Consider the following 16032-nt stretch of genomic DNA (forward strand, 5'->3'; position numbering starts at 1 on the left):
CGGAGTGGCCACATCCCAAGCACCGGACAGGGCCGCGGCATCCCGCGACGAAGTGGTCCGACGCCAAGCACCGAAAGCAGAGGACGAAAGTCCTCTGCTTGAAAGTGCGAGGCAGTCCAGCATCCTTCCTGGGAGGGGGAGCAGCCACCTTCTCCAGGCTCGGGTGGCGACGTCTCCCAACCTCCACCCAAGCCGGGGCGGCCGGGGCCAGAGCAGCGGGCGCCGGGGTCGGAGCCGCAGGGGCCGGAGCGGCCAAGTCCGGGGCGGCCGGGGCTAGAGCGGCGGGCGCCGGGTTTGGAGCCGCAAGGGCCGGAGCGGCCAGCGCCGGTGCCGGAGCAGCAGGGGCCGGAGCGGCCGGCGCCGGGGCCGGAGCAGCAGGGGCGAAAAGAACGACCGCTGGAGAGGGGCACGGGTCGGGATCCGTGTCAGGGCCTTCGTCCCCGGCCGGGCTGGGAGGGGGAGGGGGAGGGGCGGCGGCGGGGGAAGCGGCGGGGGCTACGGGGGCCATGGGCAAGGGCGGCGGAGGGGGCTGCGCGATGGCGGCGGCGGCGGCCGCCAGCGGAGTCGCGGGACGCTAGGGTTTCTATAAACTTGGTCAAACTTTAGGAAGTCTGACTTCGGTCAAACCTAACTAGCCTTTGTTGGCTTTACCTAGCTTGCCTTTTTCTCTTAAGAGGACAGAACCTTATTGGTTGGGCTTTATTTTTCAACAACTTTGTACTATTATATAACAAATAAATTGTGTGTAGGCCAGGTGCATCGTCTTGACGCAGGGTTTGGAAGATTGATAAAATATTGTCTTTTTTGTAACAGATCTCATACCCTCCGACCTACCCAAGGGCAAAGCTCATAACCAAGAGATTCAGAGTCATTGATCCATCGGAGGACTAGCGACTCGATGTCACTGCCTGTCGTCTAAAGTCTATTATAAGAAACAAGACTTCCCGAAGCAAGAGATGAATATGTTACTCACCATTATATTTCAATCTCAGCATTATCCAATCCCATTGCCTGTGTTACTTGTTATGTTTTTGGATCCTACGTATTTGATTTCATGGGTATAGACATAGAAGGTACCAGCAATTACCAAGCGGTAACACCATTTACAACATGCACTTCCGGACTAACACAGTCATTTCTCATTTCCACTACGGTAGAGTGTCACTAGATGACGACAGAGCACACGGTGATAACTAGACCTTAGCACCGGGCGCTGTGCACGTTCTGTTGAGATTTGCCCATAGGATCGATCACATCAAATCACGATGAACATGCAGACGCAAAAACTTTTGCCAAAGGCACGTATCATGCCTCTCTTTTTTCTCTTTATTTTTTTTCTTGTTTTCTCCACGATATTACGAAATTCACGTCCTAGGCTGTGCTTTTATACATGCACACGGACCAACTACACCACGTTGTGCTAGCTCATGCCGACACCACGTGCAACCATGACTCATGTTTACAAACTCAAGATTACTCCTAACACGTTCGTATGGTGTACATGGTGTATTATGAGTTATGAAACGAAGTGCTACCTGGTATAGGATTGATGGAATGCGAGTGAACGTGGCGAGCGGCATGTGTCCCGGGGGAAGGGCAAGTCCGTGGTCATCAACTCCAGGCAGTCCCTCATGGTAACACTGGTGTCCATTTAGCGACTTAGGTGACACAAGCTACCGTTTGGGTTGCTTAGCCTGTAGTACAACAGAGAAATGATAGCACATATAATTAAGACTAGAAAGTTGTGTGCAGCGAACATATCATGCGGTGCTCGTAGTCATTTCGATGTACTGTTTATTTGTTTCGACACTTAGTGTATTTGTTTGATTTGCATTTGTTAAGAACAGCGAAATTGCAAAAGCATCTAAAAAAGATAAAATGCGATCATAGCATATCCAATCTACAAAACACAAAAGGAAAATAAGGTACATTACACTATCTGTGGAAACAATACAAATGCGCATAATGACGCTACATCTACGACCTGTGTATCGAACACTTATTTTGCATTCCCGTAGCAGTTGACGTACATGTAGTGACTCCGTTAATATTCAATGCACATACTAACCATGTTTTGCTTAATTGTACTTGTTGGCTACAACTTTATGCATTGATTTTCTCAAAGAGGATGCCATATTGCCAATTGATCCCATTTGTTAGTTAAATTTCCCCTCAAGTTTTGGATTCACCATCAGGTTATATGAGTGTACTAATAACTATTTGAGTAGTACTGCTTTACATGAAATTTTGAATTCTAGATTATAAATTAGAATTTCATGCATAAACAATATTGGCAGACTTTACAATGTCATGTGACATCATGTCACATTGTTTCTTCGGATTTCAGGGCAGAAATCATCAAAAATTAATGCGGGTAGAATCATTTACGAAGATTTAATTTAAGTAAACATTGTAACTATCAAGGTTTAAATTCATATCTCTATTACTATTATCTAATCCTTCCGTTCACATATACTCCCTCTGTAAACTAATATATGATCATTTAGAAATGAGAATATTAGTTTACAGAGGGAGTATAAGATGTTTTGGATATTTTAGTGGACTAGTATGAGTGAACAAACACACTAAAATATGTCTACATACACCTAAATCAGAAAAAGTTAGAACATCTTATAATAGTGAACGAAGAGAGCATTATTAAGCGGGAGTTGGTATGTTGCTTCGTTTGTTTCATCTTCGGATCCCTATGATCGCTCGAGTATAGCACAACCTCCGCACCGTGCCACCGATTTTTATCCCAGCCAAACCCTATGTCTATATTCAAGGAGTGAGACATTTGCCGCACACTCCCATGGCTAAACACTTCTCGATCGAGAAGGGCATTTTGCATTATGATGTGCAGGGAGAGGAAGAGGAGATTGACCCCAAGGCAGTCATACCAGAATGAAGCAGATCTTGCACTAGAGCAGGAGGTGCAACTTGATGATGATGAGGAAGGAGAGAGGCGTATGCTACATATGCAAAAATTAACGAGCTTGGAGACCCCATAATAACATGACCGACCTCCCCAACCGACATACAACTGGAGGAATGACGTCCCACTTCCCCACATGGAGCCATTCATAGGCTCCAGGATATTATCAGCCGCCACCACAAAGAGCTCTCAAGGTTGGACTTGCAAAAGCCTAAGCTCGGGGATGTCATCTACATCAAGATGTGGTGATGACATTTACTTGAATAAACTTATTATGAGGTCATTCTTCAGGTCATGGATAGCTTTGAAACACTCGTGTTGGTTTTTCCAGCACTTTACTTTGCTCTTTTGTTCCTTTTCTTTTTCGTTTGTTTTTTCCAAGCGTTGCTTTGCTCCTTGTTTTTGTTTGTTTGTCTTTCAAGTTTGTTTTATAAAACAAAACGAATATCAAATTCGCTCCTTTTTCTCGCTGAGGTTTCTTTGGTATCTTTTGCTAATTATTTTTACAGTAAAGTTGATCTACGTTGAGGAATAAGGAGCTCATCACAAGGAAGAGAAGGGCCAACATTCATGGACGTGAGCTATGTCCTATGACTCAGGGGCGGAGCTACGGCTATGTATTGTAGCACCAGTTTGGTACGACGAGGACCAATTTGGACTAATTAGCTCCCCCACCCCAATGGTAATATCAAGCCTAAGCCTAAGCCTAATACGGACAGCCAAACCTGCAACCAGCGAGCAACGACATTCGCCAGTGAGTCTTCTTTAATTTGTGCTACATAAGCTGCAGAAATTCTTGAGTTAGATGGAATTAATTAGGGCAATAATTTCTTGTTTATCCTCTTCTTTTTTGCGGGTAATTTCTTGTTTATCCTGACAAATATGTATCGTAAATTAGGCATGACACACGGATTCTCTTGTTTGGCTTTAATTTGTCCGTTGTCACAGATCTGTATTTTTATGTTTGTGTAGTCCTATTTGATTTCTTGGATTGTGGCATCAAAGTTTAGTTCTGACACGTGGATTCTAGCATCAAATATGTACTGTAAATTAGGCATGGCACAAGATTCTAGCTAGTTTAGTTCTGATGAAATTATAGACATTTTTTATCTTCTTGGTAATCATAAAACCAATTTTAAACTAATAGAAATGTAGCTTTTTTGCATTGTTGATTGACCATATGGTATTTTCTGAACCATCAGAAATAATTATCATGTTTACAAATTGCAATACTAGATTTTGTTTTCTCGTTGTGTCTTGCCCCCCCCCCCCTCCCCCCCTCTGCCAACCTCAAATCCTGGCTCCGCCCCTGCTATGACTCCGGCTTTTTGAGCTTGGAATACCAATGCAAGTTGTAGTAGCTTGCATGTGCCATGTATTCAAGTGAGAGTAAATCTTGATGGTTAGAAGAAAGTTTTTATTCAATTAGGTGAATTAATTAAGTAGACCTTGTTCTATTTCATAACCGAGAGTTGCCATGAGACTGATTGTTAGAGAAAGTAATGATAATCCATGCATAAGACGAAGTCTCTCAATAGACTTAGTTGTTGAGAAAATTTGTTAAAAGCAGCTAGTATTGGAGGTACTCAAACCCAATAGTATTTAATTTGTTAGACTCACTAACACTTCATGATAAAGTTGTCTAGAGGAACCAAGTTAGAGGTGATTGAGATTATTACATGCCAAAACTTGGTGTGCAAAACATGATATATTGCTTGAAGCATGTCTTGTGGCCCTATCGCTAAGATATTACTTTATGCATATCTTCTGATCTTTGTCACCCCTGTTAAGATATATTAATGACTCAGCTGGCCTATGAATGATCTAACCCAGTTTCAGCTTGGATTTCGGTTATTGAGTTGGTTAACGCGTGTAAAAAGAATGTTACAACGAATATTATTTGGCTTTCACCGGAGAGAGTGTTTTGTGGAAAAATGAATAATGATCATTATGCTCAATTCGGCTTGATCCACAACAAAATCCAAATTGCATGTATCACTTTTAGGAATGATGAAAAGAGTACCACTGAGCCTTGATGAGGCAATATTCAGGAGTGTTAGTGACTTATTCTAGCATCATGCTATCTTTTAGATACGTTTCCCTCTCGTAAATGATGTTTTTATCGTAAAGTTCTTCCTAAGCGTTCTTGACAAGTACTCCCTTTGTTCCTAAATATAAGTCTTTTTAGAGATTTCAATGCGGACTATTATATATATATATATATATATATATATATAGCTATTCCTCACCCCCAACCCATCCGTTGCAACGCTGCATGCAAGACTTCAGCCGAACGAATCAGTTTGCCAACCACCTGCGCCATGGACGTAAGATTCCTTTTATTGAAAGTAAGTTTAGGGAGACTCCCATCCCCAGCCAGCCCACACGCCTTGGACCACTTTTTTTTTTGCACGCCTTGGACTACTAAGATGAAACGTAAGACTTGTTCCATAACGATGTAATTTTACGGATGCCCCAAATCCCTAACCATTGTACACGTACCTTCCCATGGCCATTTTAAGAAAAAAAGACTATGTAACGGAGCCAGCATAAATTAGCCTATAATCTACGAATATTCGTTTCTGATCCCGAGCCATATTATCTTCTTGTGATTGCTGCATTGTACCGTGTAATCTATCGTTAAACTTGGAATATTGGAGCCACTTCAAAACAGAAAAACCAGCTGGTGTAAATAAGAGGGTTTTCCTAACAATCAACATAAATAAACTAAAACGTCGGACGGAAAGATGTGTGCGACCAACGGTTGACAATGGTAAGAATTCTCCGTGCCAATGTAAAATAAACATTTGCCGACATAAGGATTCTTGGTGTAAATATCATTTTTTAAGCCTTCCGATGTCATTAGATTGCACTGAAAAAACATGACACCACATAACAACTGTAACCAAATGTCACAAAGCGCGGACTCATGCACATAGAATAAATATTGTAATTAATCTGTGTGGAAAATTATACAATGCAGATAAAATGGTTTTCGACTGCTGTCATTCCGTGTGATATATTTGCATTTAGGTTGACACCTCCAGTCTTAGCGAAATCCAGCTTTTGTAACAAAAATGTTCTTAGGGATTGACCATGTTCGTAGAAGTATTAACTCCATTGTTGTGCCCATATCTGCATCCTCCTGCACTGTATATGCCTGCAAATGTGGCTGCATCCTTGTTAGTTCAACTCACAGATGCTCTAGCAGAAATTGCAAACATTGGAACAAGGATATGAATATGATTCATAGTAGCATTGTTATCGGACAACCAAGAAAAAGATTCTGAATCGCTATCAGAACCAAAATGGGTTCTTGGGAATTTTAATTTATACTAACGATGTGCAAGGAGCCAATGATATAGAAATGGAATGTGATCAATGTACAATCACATCAACTCTTGTTTTCATAAGATTGAGAGGTGGCGTACTAAAGAAATATCATGCAGGAAAGTTCAGCCATTCGACAGCTGTTTCGTTATAGATAAAGATGGCACTCGCTAGCCAATGTGTTTTCACCCCCACATTATCTCTGACATCTACTAATTTTTTGGTGGATGTTAACTATGAACATACTCAAATCACACATAAACAAAGAGGAGAGCCGATTAAGAAAAGCATCAGAAGCAAGGGATACACAAAAAACAGAGTTAAATAAGTAAACCAATGGATTAAAGGGGAGACACTGCACATACCAATGTAATTTACAGTCGTACACAACCTATATCACATGAGAAATTTATCACAAAGGTGTCATTGTTTGAAAAAAATTGTCAAAAAAAAGTGCAATACTTTGAAAGGAATCCCTTGAACAAATCTTTGAAGAGAACGAGTGAACATATCATGGAGAAGATGAAAACAAATACTCCCTCCGTTCCTTCATATAAGATGTATTGTTTTTTGAAAGGTCAAATGAGCACAAGTTTGACCGACTTTTTATGAAAATATATCAAAATTCACAATATGAAATTTATATCATTTGATCCATCATGAAAATTAGTTTCAAATTGTATCTACTAGGTATTGAAGATATACTTATTTTATTCTATAATCTTTGTCAAACACTTAAATGGCTGACTTGCACGGAAACCAATCACCTTACATTCTGGAATAGAAAGAGTATATGAGAAAACACTTACATCAGGAAGTTGATGCGTCAGTGAGCCAACTTTTTCTTTTATTTATACAAGACAAGTTGTGTAGGCAGTCTTTGATTAGTCAGCATCAGTAAAATAATATAGATAAGGCACCTTACAAGCATCTTTAGAATATCAACCTGTAATACACAAATGCTTATAAGTGGACCTGACCTCCCAAAAAACTGATCGAGTTTCTGAAGGAAATATAAAAGGTGAATGGAGGAAAATTCCATAGAAAATTAGGGTCGTGGTAACTCTATGAGACGACTGCACAGATAGTAAGCCCATAATACGCAACAGCTGGAAGAATTTACCTTGACGGCCGAAATCTGATGCAAAACCTGTATTTCTGAAACAAGCAACTGCAAATGCTAGGTTTGGAGCAATGAAAATTAACTTAACCATGAAATCTTATACGAGAAAAGTAGTAGAATCGAAACTAATGGGTTCAGGCTCGAGCTCACCTTAGGCCACAACAGGTCATAACGCGAACACAAACAACAATGGTTGAAGCATTGTTTGTAAATAACAGAAACTTGAATAAATAGTAAGAATCGAAGTGGACTGAACTATAGAAGTAATACAAGTTACCCTGTATGTTCAGTGGCCAGGAATTTGGTGCTGGGTATTCATTGTAAAAAAAATTGGCAATGCAATGTAAATGTATACTATATCACCTAAATCACTAAGCTCCCTGGGGTAGAAAGCCCCAGGAGCGATTTGGCTAAATCTGCTCTTTCACACCTCAAAAAAAAATTGTACCGTGAAGCTTCCTTTGGAGAGGATCAAACCCATTTGAGAAATCATACTCTTCTCAATAATCGTGTACAAAAATTGATATGTAGGATAACTGCCTATGTAATCTATTTGCTGCTCATGTGAGGCAGTTAGGATGCTCCTAAGTGTCTATGTTAATTGTTGTTTGCAGGTTCAGGAGCATATATACTTTTCTAAGTCCATCAACTGTTGCTGCTATAAATTCACAACCAATGAGTTAAGGTGTGGATTAGAGAACGGGGAAATACTCTTACCGTATAAGGCATACTATAAAGCATTGCATATCAGCTTGGAAGCACTGCATCTTTGTGCCTCTCTTTGATATAAATCTTGGAAGCACTGCATCTTTCACAAGATGCCGCAGCGAAGCGCGTGGAACGCTTCTAGTAGAAAAATAAATGTGCAATAAGCTAGCAATACCAATGAGTCAATATATCAGTAATTGTAGCAAAACATCATTGTGGCACAAATAAATAGTTAAATACACGCGCCACAATTTAGAACCAAGGCAGCAGACGCACGCGGAGTCATGCCCATGATACTATGTCTAAGTTCCTATATGGATAGGGAAAATAGAATCCTAGATTTGGACAGGACGGGAGGAGAATTACAGGGGCACAAATCCTGACAATGAAGCAAAGTTTGGAGACCTCACCGTGACATCGATGTACCCGGCGAGATGGAGCAGCACCGCGGTCACCGGGGCAGGAAGAGTTCGTAGTCGTTGCATCCCCGCTGCGTTTCCCGGTATCCAAGAACCCGGAGAGCTCACGCCGTTGAGCCTGCACCGTCATGGAACCATCACCAACCACGGCGCCGCCCGAGACCTAGGCAGCCGCCGAACGTCACGCCGCCCATCTGCTCAGGGACGAACACGACGTCGAGCCCACCAGCCGAAAACCGTTTGCAGCAGATTAGAAAAGGACGGGGAGGTGGGCTGGGTTCGATTCAACACACGACTATGATACTATGATTTTTTTTTTTTGAGAAAAGACAACGAGGTAATTTTACAGCAAGGGGCGGTGGGATTTTTTCCAATCGAACGATGGCCTGGTTGGACGTAACGTCAGGCTCATTCCATCGACCAGGGTGAAGAATAACTTATTCTTCATCCTGGGTGTTTAATAAAGTATATATATATATATATATATATATATATTTGGTTATTTGGTTATTTCCCATATTCTAAGCGTGAGTGTAGAATAATTTATTCTACACCTCGTAGTAACGCTATATATGTACAAAATCTAGTAAAACGGTGTGCAAAATGTAGTAATTTGAAAAATATTTTTTTATCATCTATGTTTGTAATTTACTACATTTTTATGCAAATTACTATATTTTACATAGTGTGTTACCATATACGTACTTTAGATTGTATATTCACTTGTTTTTCTCTGTATGTAGTTTATAGTGAAATATCTAGAAAAACTTATACTTACGAACGGAGGGAGTAAGTGTTAGCTCAACAAAATAGAATAATTGCTAATTAATTACTGTATCTAAGTTAATGCAAATTTTGTTCTAAATATCTTGGCCATTAATGACAGTAGGTAGGTGGACCGTGGTGTGGAATATGCATGCATATAATTCTGTCAATACGCATGCATATACAGCTGCGGGTCTGAATCTAAGAACAAGCGGCGACAGGGATATATAAGAGCATCTTTAATAGATGGTTCATATATAAAAATACCTAACTTTTGAATCGTCTGGGGTAAAAAACGCTGCTTCAACAGATGGTCCATATGCAAAAAAAAATTGGACCGTGGCCTCCTCGTGATGTAAAATACAACACCTCGTGGTGCAAATATACATCACGAGATGCATCCGGTCCAAAACCAGCCGCCGCCCGCGAACGCCCAACCGCCACTTCATTTCCTTTCCCGCCTGCGCCCGTCTAAAGAACAGCCGTCCGGAATCCGCCGCCGCGACCGCCAAAACCTCGCCGTCGGCGCCGCCACCACCCCACATCCCTGCCGCCGCCGTCGCCGCCGTCGCCCCCGTCGCCTCCCCGCCGCCGCGCGGACGCCGCCGAATCGGGTGGCAGTCGGCGCGGGATTCAGGCCCTCCGGCGGTCCGGCTGCCGCGGTAGGCCTCCGCCGGGTCTTAGGCTGCCGCCAAACTCGTCCCGTCTACCGTGAGGAGGAACCACAGCCGTTGCGCTGGCCGCAGGACCGCCGCACCAAGCCCTCTACCCGGCTGCCGAACTAGTCTTTGCCGCCCGCCGAGCTCCTCTTGGCCGGCCTCCAGCCTCATTTCTTATCACCGCCGCCGTCCGGAGCCGGCCGTAGCCGTCAGCAGCAGCCAATCCAACGGGCGGCCATTTTCTTCCACCGCGCGCATAAGGTGTTTGACAGAATTCCCCAAGGTAAAAAAATGACAAAACTTGATGATTTAACTTGGGATTGGATAGTATGTTTGACGGTGGTTGTGTGCATTGTAATAATTTGATATTGTGGACATAAACTTTATGTTATTTTCAAATATGTGCGGCTGTACAGTGGCTGGACAGCGGCTGAACAGCAGCCGAGCGACTGCTGGCCGTTTTTGGACCATGAATTTGGAGTTGCTCTTTTGGACCATGAATTTGGACCATCTATTGGAGTTGGCCTTTTTTCGGAGCTTCAAAACACACTTTTTGGCGGTCCAAAATTTACATCTTCGGTTTTGGACCGTCAAAATTTGGACCATCTATTGAAGATGCTCTAAGGAGGACATATGGAGCTCGTTATCTCTGTCTTTTATTTATACCTTTATAAAACCAACGGCTTATTAACCGGAAACACAAGATCAGCGACCAGGAGACAGGAGCGCGAAGAAACAGACAGGGCCTATCAAAACATGATGGGGTTTGCACAGCAACCAGCAGAGATGTCCATGAGCCCGTCCATGGCAGCCTGCCCCGGTGCCATGTCGTCGAGCAACCAGTTCTCGAGCACCGAGAAGGTGGTGGCCGTGGCAGCCTCGCCGCGGCCGGCCAATATCTCCGAGGACGAGAACCTGTTGCCACTGGTCATGGAAACTGCAGCACCGGCCTCTCCATCGGTCCGGAACTCCTGCATGGCCACCATACCCTTGTAGTCGGCCATCTCCGGCGATGGGACCTTCGGCATCCAAGACTGGAAGAGCTTCGAGACGGCCATTGTGGCAGGTGCAACGTTGCCCGTGGTGGTCTCGGGGTAACCCATGGCGGCTTGCATGGCGGAGTCGAGGTTACTGCTGCTAGGGTTGTAGTAATTCATGCTGGTGGTTTGCTCAGCTGCATTGGTGGCAGTGGATGTGTGCTGGAAGAAGTGATCTGCAGGATGTGTTTGTTGTTGCAGCCTCTTCACTTTCTTCTTGAGGTGTGTGTTCCAGTAGTTCTTGATGTCGTTGTCTGTTCTTTGGGGGAGGTAGGAGGCTATTGCTGCCCACCTGAATTTGCGTAGGAAGAATAGTCAGCAGCAAGTTCACACACATGCATACAAAATTGGAAAACACGGAATAGTTTTTTGACAGTTGAAGGTTCATATGTGTCTGTTACAAAGTTATGGTTTTGCTTAATGGAGTTGACACTAAACAAGCAAGACAAAAATTTTGGAGATTGAAATAGTAAAAGTGGCAGCACTGCGATTCGATTAAATCCCTTTTGATGGTAGATGGAAGTAATTAGAACAAAACTGTCTTTCAACCCAAAGGATTTTAGTTGGAACAGAGTGAACATTCATTTTGTTGAATATGAGAGCCCTAAGACTAGCCACAATGGAGAGTAACATACACATATCCCTAGACTATGTTACTATCTTCATAGTGGGTAGTAACTTAACTGTGGTAACATGCAAAGATTCATTTATTAGGTTATAGACTCATATTGCATTGGGACATGTGATGTTACAGTAACTAGCTAAGTTACTACAACTACCTCTCTCCTCATTAACTCATTGCCACATAAGCAAATTTGCTGAGTTGGACTCGATGTTACTGTTGAAGTTACTCCCACTATGGCTAGTCTAAGAAAGATATGAAATGAGCATCGGTTTTGTTAAATATTATCTTTCAGCAACACACCGTTCAAGATAGACATATGATTACTTACTTGTTGCCAAGCAATGCCTGCAGGTGTATGATTATCCCTTCCTCATGCTGGGTGAAGTTCCCTCTCTTGATCCCGGGTCTGAGGTAGTTGGTCCACCGTAGCCTGCAGCTCTTGCTGCACCTCATCAACCCTACAATTAACCAATCCATCACCAAAGCAAACAAGCAACAACATATTGTATTAATTACTACTCTCCTAGATTGGTCGATCAAAAGACAAGAATCATCTACCACGTGGATATATATACTGAAAGCGCATGTAGGATGCATAAAACCAACCGGTGTTCTCGGGCACGGAGCGCCAGTTCCCGGGCCCGTGCTGCTGGATGTAGGAGACAAGGATGATATCCTCCTCTGGCGTCCATGGCCCCTTCTTCACGCTGGCGCCACCATTGTCACAGCATGGCGGCCTCCCCATGTCGTTGGTGCCGCCAGATAATATAGCTAGGCAACTATATATAGCTAGTTGAAGAGTACCTAGGTACGTTGTGATAAATAGAGATATAGCCTAGCCTAATATGCCTCAACGGCCATGGCCGGCACTCCTCCACACTAGACTGACCTCTGAAACTAAGCTTCTCCTCTCCCCATGGTCTCCTTTTATTGGAAGACACCAAGCCCTGCAGTGCTGGCAGCCTGCTGCTTTCCTCAGCTGCATGTGACCACATATCATATGGAGCCTTCCTCCTCCCTGTGCTGGTGTGCTTTCCATGCATGCAAAAGTCAGCCAGGGTGCATCCAGCAGCCTCTTTCCTCGGGTCCATCTCTTTGGTGAAAGGGATCACATGTATAGTGAACTTTGCTTTGCTTTTCCCACATGAAAGGTTGACGTATTGCTTGGGGACTTCTGATCAACCAATAGTCTATCTGTCTCTTTCTCCGGGGCTTCTTTTGTGCCGGCGCTCATGAAGGGAGTAATTGCGTTGCGTGTTCCCTCCTGATTTCTTGGGCATTGATGGGGACAGCGAGTGTGCTCGTGCACATCCATCAGCTGGCACGCGCAGGTTGGCTGCGCGCCAAAAATGCTACGTACACTTACGATTAATCTACAGAATAATTACAGAACCTTCCTCACTAGTCTTTCTCCCCTGATTTTCATCAAAAATGCTAGACGTACAGGCTATTGCAGGGATTCTACAGCCTCCTTTCAAACTTCCTAAACATCCCCCACCTGAATTCAATGGGGGTGAGCCTGCGCCTCTACCAATGACCAATTAAAAACTGTCGTAACACCCTGTAATCCCCCGTACGTGTAGCAAAGCTTGATTTTCATCGAACCAGAAATCCCACGTAAGCCCATCCATTAATCCCCTACAACGTCGCCCGTACGTGTAGCATTTTTGGCATCTTTTCTTCTTTCTAGACCACTCTCTCATCCGTGAAGCTTTCAAGTGGTACGTACGATCAAGCATGTACGGCCCGATATGGACGAGTGGCACCACGTACGTATGGTAATTTCAACAACCAACTTGTGACACCAAAATAAGTCAAAAAAGCGGGCATGCGTGAAATGCAGCGTGATTGTAATTTTTTTTACTTTCGAAACTTCCTTCCATTAAACCAAGCAGCTGGCCAAACCGTTGGCCACCAGATCAACCATACAGGCATAGTGCGTGCACAAATGCTGGGATTAGTCACCAAGGTTCGCCCCACACGCCGCTAATGCGTCTGTGAGCATATTAAGCCTTTGGGCGATAGAAAAATATATGTTGATAAGCTGAAAATATGATGAGCCTGAGCAAACCTGCCCTAGTTGGTCGCCATGGCACGGCACGGCCCAACCCACACTTAAACGTGCCAGGCATGGCACGGCCCACCGAGGCACATTTATAAGTGGGTCATGCTTTGCGGGCCGATAGATGCGAAGACAATACTTTAAATCATGGAACATTATACGTCTAGTATATGGAAGATGAAAACAATAATATTAGCTACAAAACTCACAAATCAAAAGGCAACATTCAAAAGATGAAAAGAACAAAATTGACGAAACTCACGGTCAAAGCCTCATAGGGCCTGTCGATCCGTGGCCGATGTAAATGAGTTCTGAACTGCTCGTGCCTTCTTCGTGGTCAGGTGTTGCCGTCTGGAGCGAGGCATCGATCGGCAGCGACAGACAGAGAAAGAAATGAAGAGATGCATGCGTCGAGTCGTCGCTGGAGCCTGGACCTTTTTTTTTTGAGAGCAGCAAACTAAAATTAACTAAGGATATGTTCGGGGATACAAATGATGTCCGGTAAGATTTGAAGCCATACATGACGACCGAAAGGTAAAGTAATTGCTGCCTTTGAGAGCTTATGAGCCTCAAGATTAAACTCCCTCTTCTCATGGATAAATTCCACGGAAACAAAATCAAGCGTCCTTCTCTTCAGGTCTTGAATAACAGCTGCAGACGTGCCATTGTAGTTGCCTTTGAGGTGTGTGATCGTTGCGGCACAGTCAGTTGAAACTTGTATCTTCTGGTAGCCCAGATCCGCCGCTAAAGACAGAGCCTCGCCACTCGCCATAGCTTCTAAAATTCCTGGATCAACCATATCAGAAACAGAGATGGCTGAGGCTCCCCGATATGCACCCGTTTCATCTCGGCAAATAACAGCCACCGCACCACGATCGCCATTCCTACCAATAGCTGCATCAACATTTATTTTAACAAAACCCTCCGGAGGTACAGTCCATCTAGGCATATGGCGAATAACAGATGATTTTTGAACTGGTTTTTCCGCTTTCAGATTCTCCAAATCAGCGAGGTATCTCAGAATGAAGGAGTAGGTAGTTAGTGGTGACTGAAATTGTTCTTCATGAACAGCCTTCCTCCTGACCCATCATATGGACCAGAGAGAAACTAGCAGCTTCACAAACGTGTCTTGTCCCATGGAGTCCTGAAGTTCAATTAACCAAAGCTTAGCATCTCTGTGGTTGCATGCAATCATGTATTCCACAAGCTCTTCATCCACCAAGGACCATACACACTTTGCCATAGAGCATTGAACCAAAGCATGTTTCCAGGTGTCCTCTGCTGAGTTACATATTGGGCATACACTCGACTCAGTCATATTCCGATGAGCTCTAACCTCTTCCGTTGGCACCGAGTTTCTCGCAAGGCGCCAGGCGAAATTTCTCAACTTAGCTGGAACTTTCATACTCCAGAGATTCTTCCAGTGCTTCTTGTCACCCTCGGTATTAGAGTTTCCAGGAGCCTCATAGAGCCAAGCTTCTCTGTTCCTCTTAGTCTCCATTAGCAATCTATACGCTGAACGTACAGAAAAATTTCCAGACCGCTCATAGTGCCATGCCCATGTGTCAGGTCTGTTATAGGAACTCAAAGGGATTTGCAAAATTTTCTGCACATCAATTTCCTGCAGATGTTCCCTCAAAGCAATTCTGTCCCAGCTTCTAATAGAAATATCCATCAAATCGGATACCAACTCTGGCGGGTTTTGAGACCGCGGGTGCAGCGCTCGAAGCATATGATCCCTCGGGATCCAGTTCTGATTCCAAATGTGTGTGCTATGTCCGTTTCCAATTCTCCGGATTAAGCCCTGCTTCAGGACATTTGTGCCTTCAAAAATTGCTCTCCATACCTGAGAAGGATGGCTTCCAAGCTCCGCCTCAAGCAGATCTGATTGAGGGTAGTACACTGCCTTTAAAATTCTAGCACTAAGCGATTCTGAGTCTTGCAACAATCTCCATGACTGTTTTGCCAACATTGCCAAATTAAAGACCTGTGTATCCCGAAAACCCAAACCACCCAAGTACTTGGGCATTGTTAAAGTCTCCCAGGATACCCAAGCAACCTTTCTTTCTCCATTCCTACTGCCCCAAAAAAACTTCCTCAACATTCTATCTATATGTTTGCATAAACCACGAGGTAGCAGAAAACAAGACATTGAGAAAGTAGGTATAGCTTGAGCCACTGATTTTATCAAAACTTCTCTCCCTGCGGACGCCATGCACTTCTCAATCCACCCTTGCACCTTGGCCCAAACTCTGTCTTTTAAATATTTGAAAACACCTTTTTTTGACTTCCCAACATCAGACGGCAGCCCCAGGTACCGTTCAGCCAGCGATTCATTTGGGACATCCAGAAGATTTTTTATCACAGTT

At 43.7% G+C, this 16032-nt stretch overlaps 1 protein-coding gene and 1 long non-coding RNA gene across 2 annotated transcripts; both read right to left on the reverse strand.

Annotated features, from left to right (window-relative positions):
• Positions 1-5871: 5871 nt before the first annotated feature.
• LOC125554439 lies at positions 5872-8360 on the reverse strand. Its single transcript, XR_007304419.1, has 3 exons — positions 8106-8360; positions 7075-7211; positions 5872-6095 (listed from the first exon to the last, which is right to left on the reverse strand). It is a non-coding gene; the product is annotated as an uncharacterized LOC125554439 (long non-coding RNA).
• Positions 8361-10575: 2215 nt separating this feature from the next.
• LOC125553235 (transcription factor MYB60-like) lies at positions 10576-12550 on the reverse strand. The gene is made up of 3 exons (XM_048717042.1): positions 12208-12550; positions 11930-12059; positions 10576-11268 (listed from the first exon to the last, which is right to left on the reverse strand). The coding sequence occupies exons 1-3, from the start codon at positions 12344-12346 to the stop codon at positions 10689-10691; spliced, it is 849 nt and encodes a 282-aa protein (XP_048572999.1). The 5' UTR covers positions 12347-12550; the 3' UTR covers positions 10576-10688.
• Between the last annotated feature and the right edge of the window lie 3482 nt (positions 12551-16032).

The sequence above is a fragment of the Triticum urartu genome, chromosome 4 (assembly GCF_003073215.2).
Source record: "Triticum urartu cultivar G1812 chromosome 4, Tu2.1, whole genome shotgun sequence".
Classification (NCBI taxonomy): Eukaryota; Viridiplantae; Streptophyta; class Magnoliopsida; order Poales; family Poaceae; genus Triticum; species Triticum urartu.

Coding starts and splice junctions, on each gene's coding strand:
- LOC125553235 (XM_048717042.1), bottom strand. CDS start 12,346: ATGGGGAGGCCGCCATGCTGTGACAATGGTGGCGCCAGCGTGAAGAAG. Junction 12,060..12,207: donor CTCCGTGCCCGAGAACACCG/GTTGGTTTTATG, acceptor GGTTAATTGTAG/GGTTGATGAGGTGCAGCAAG. Junction 11,269..11,929: donor CAGGCATTGCTTGGCAACAA/GTAAGTAATCAT, acceptor ACGCAAATTCAG/GTGGGCAGCAATAGCCTCCT.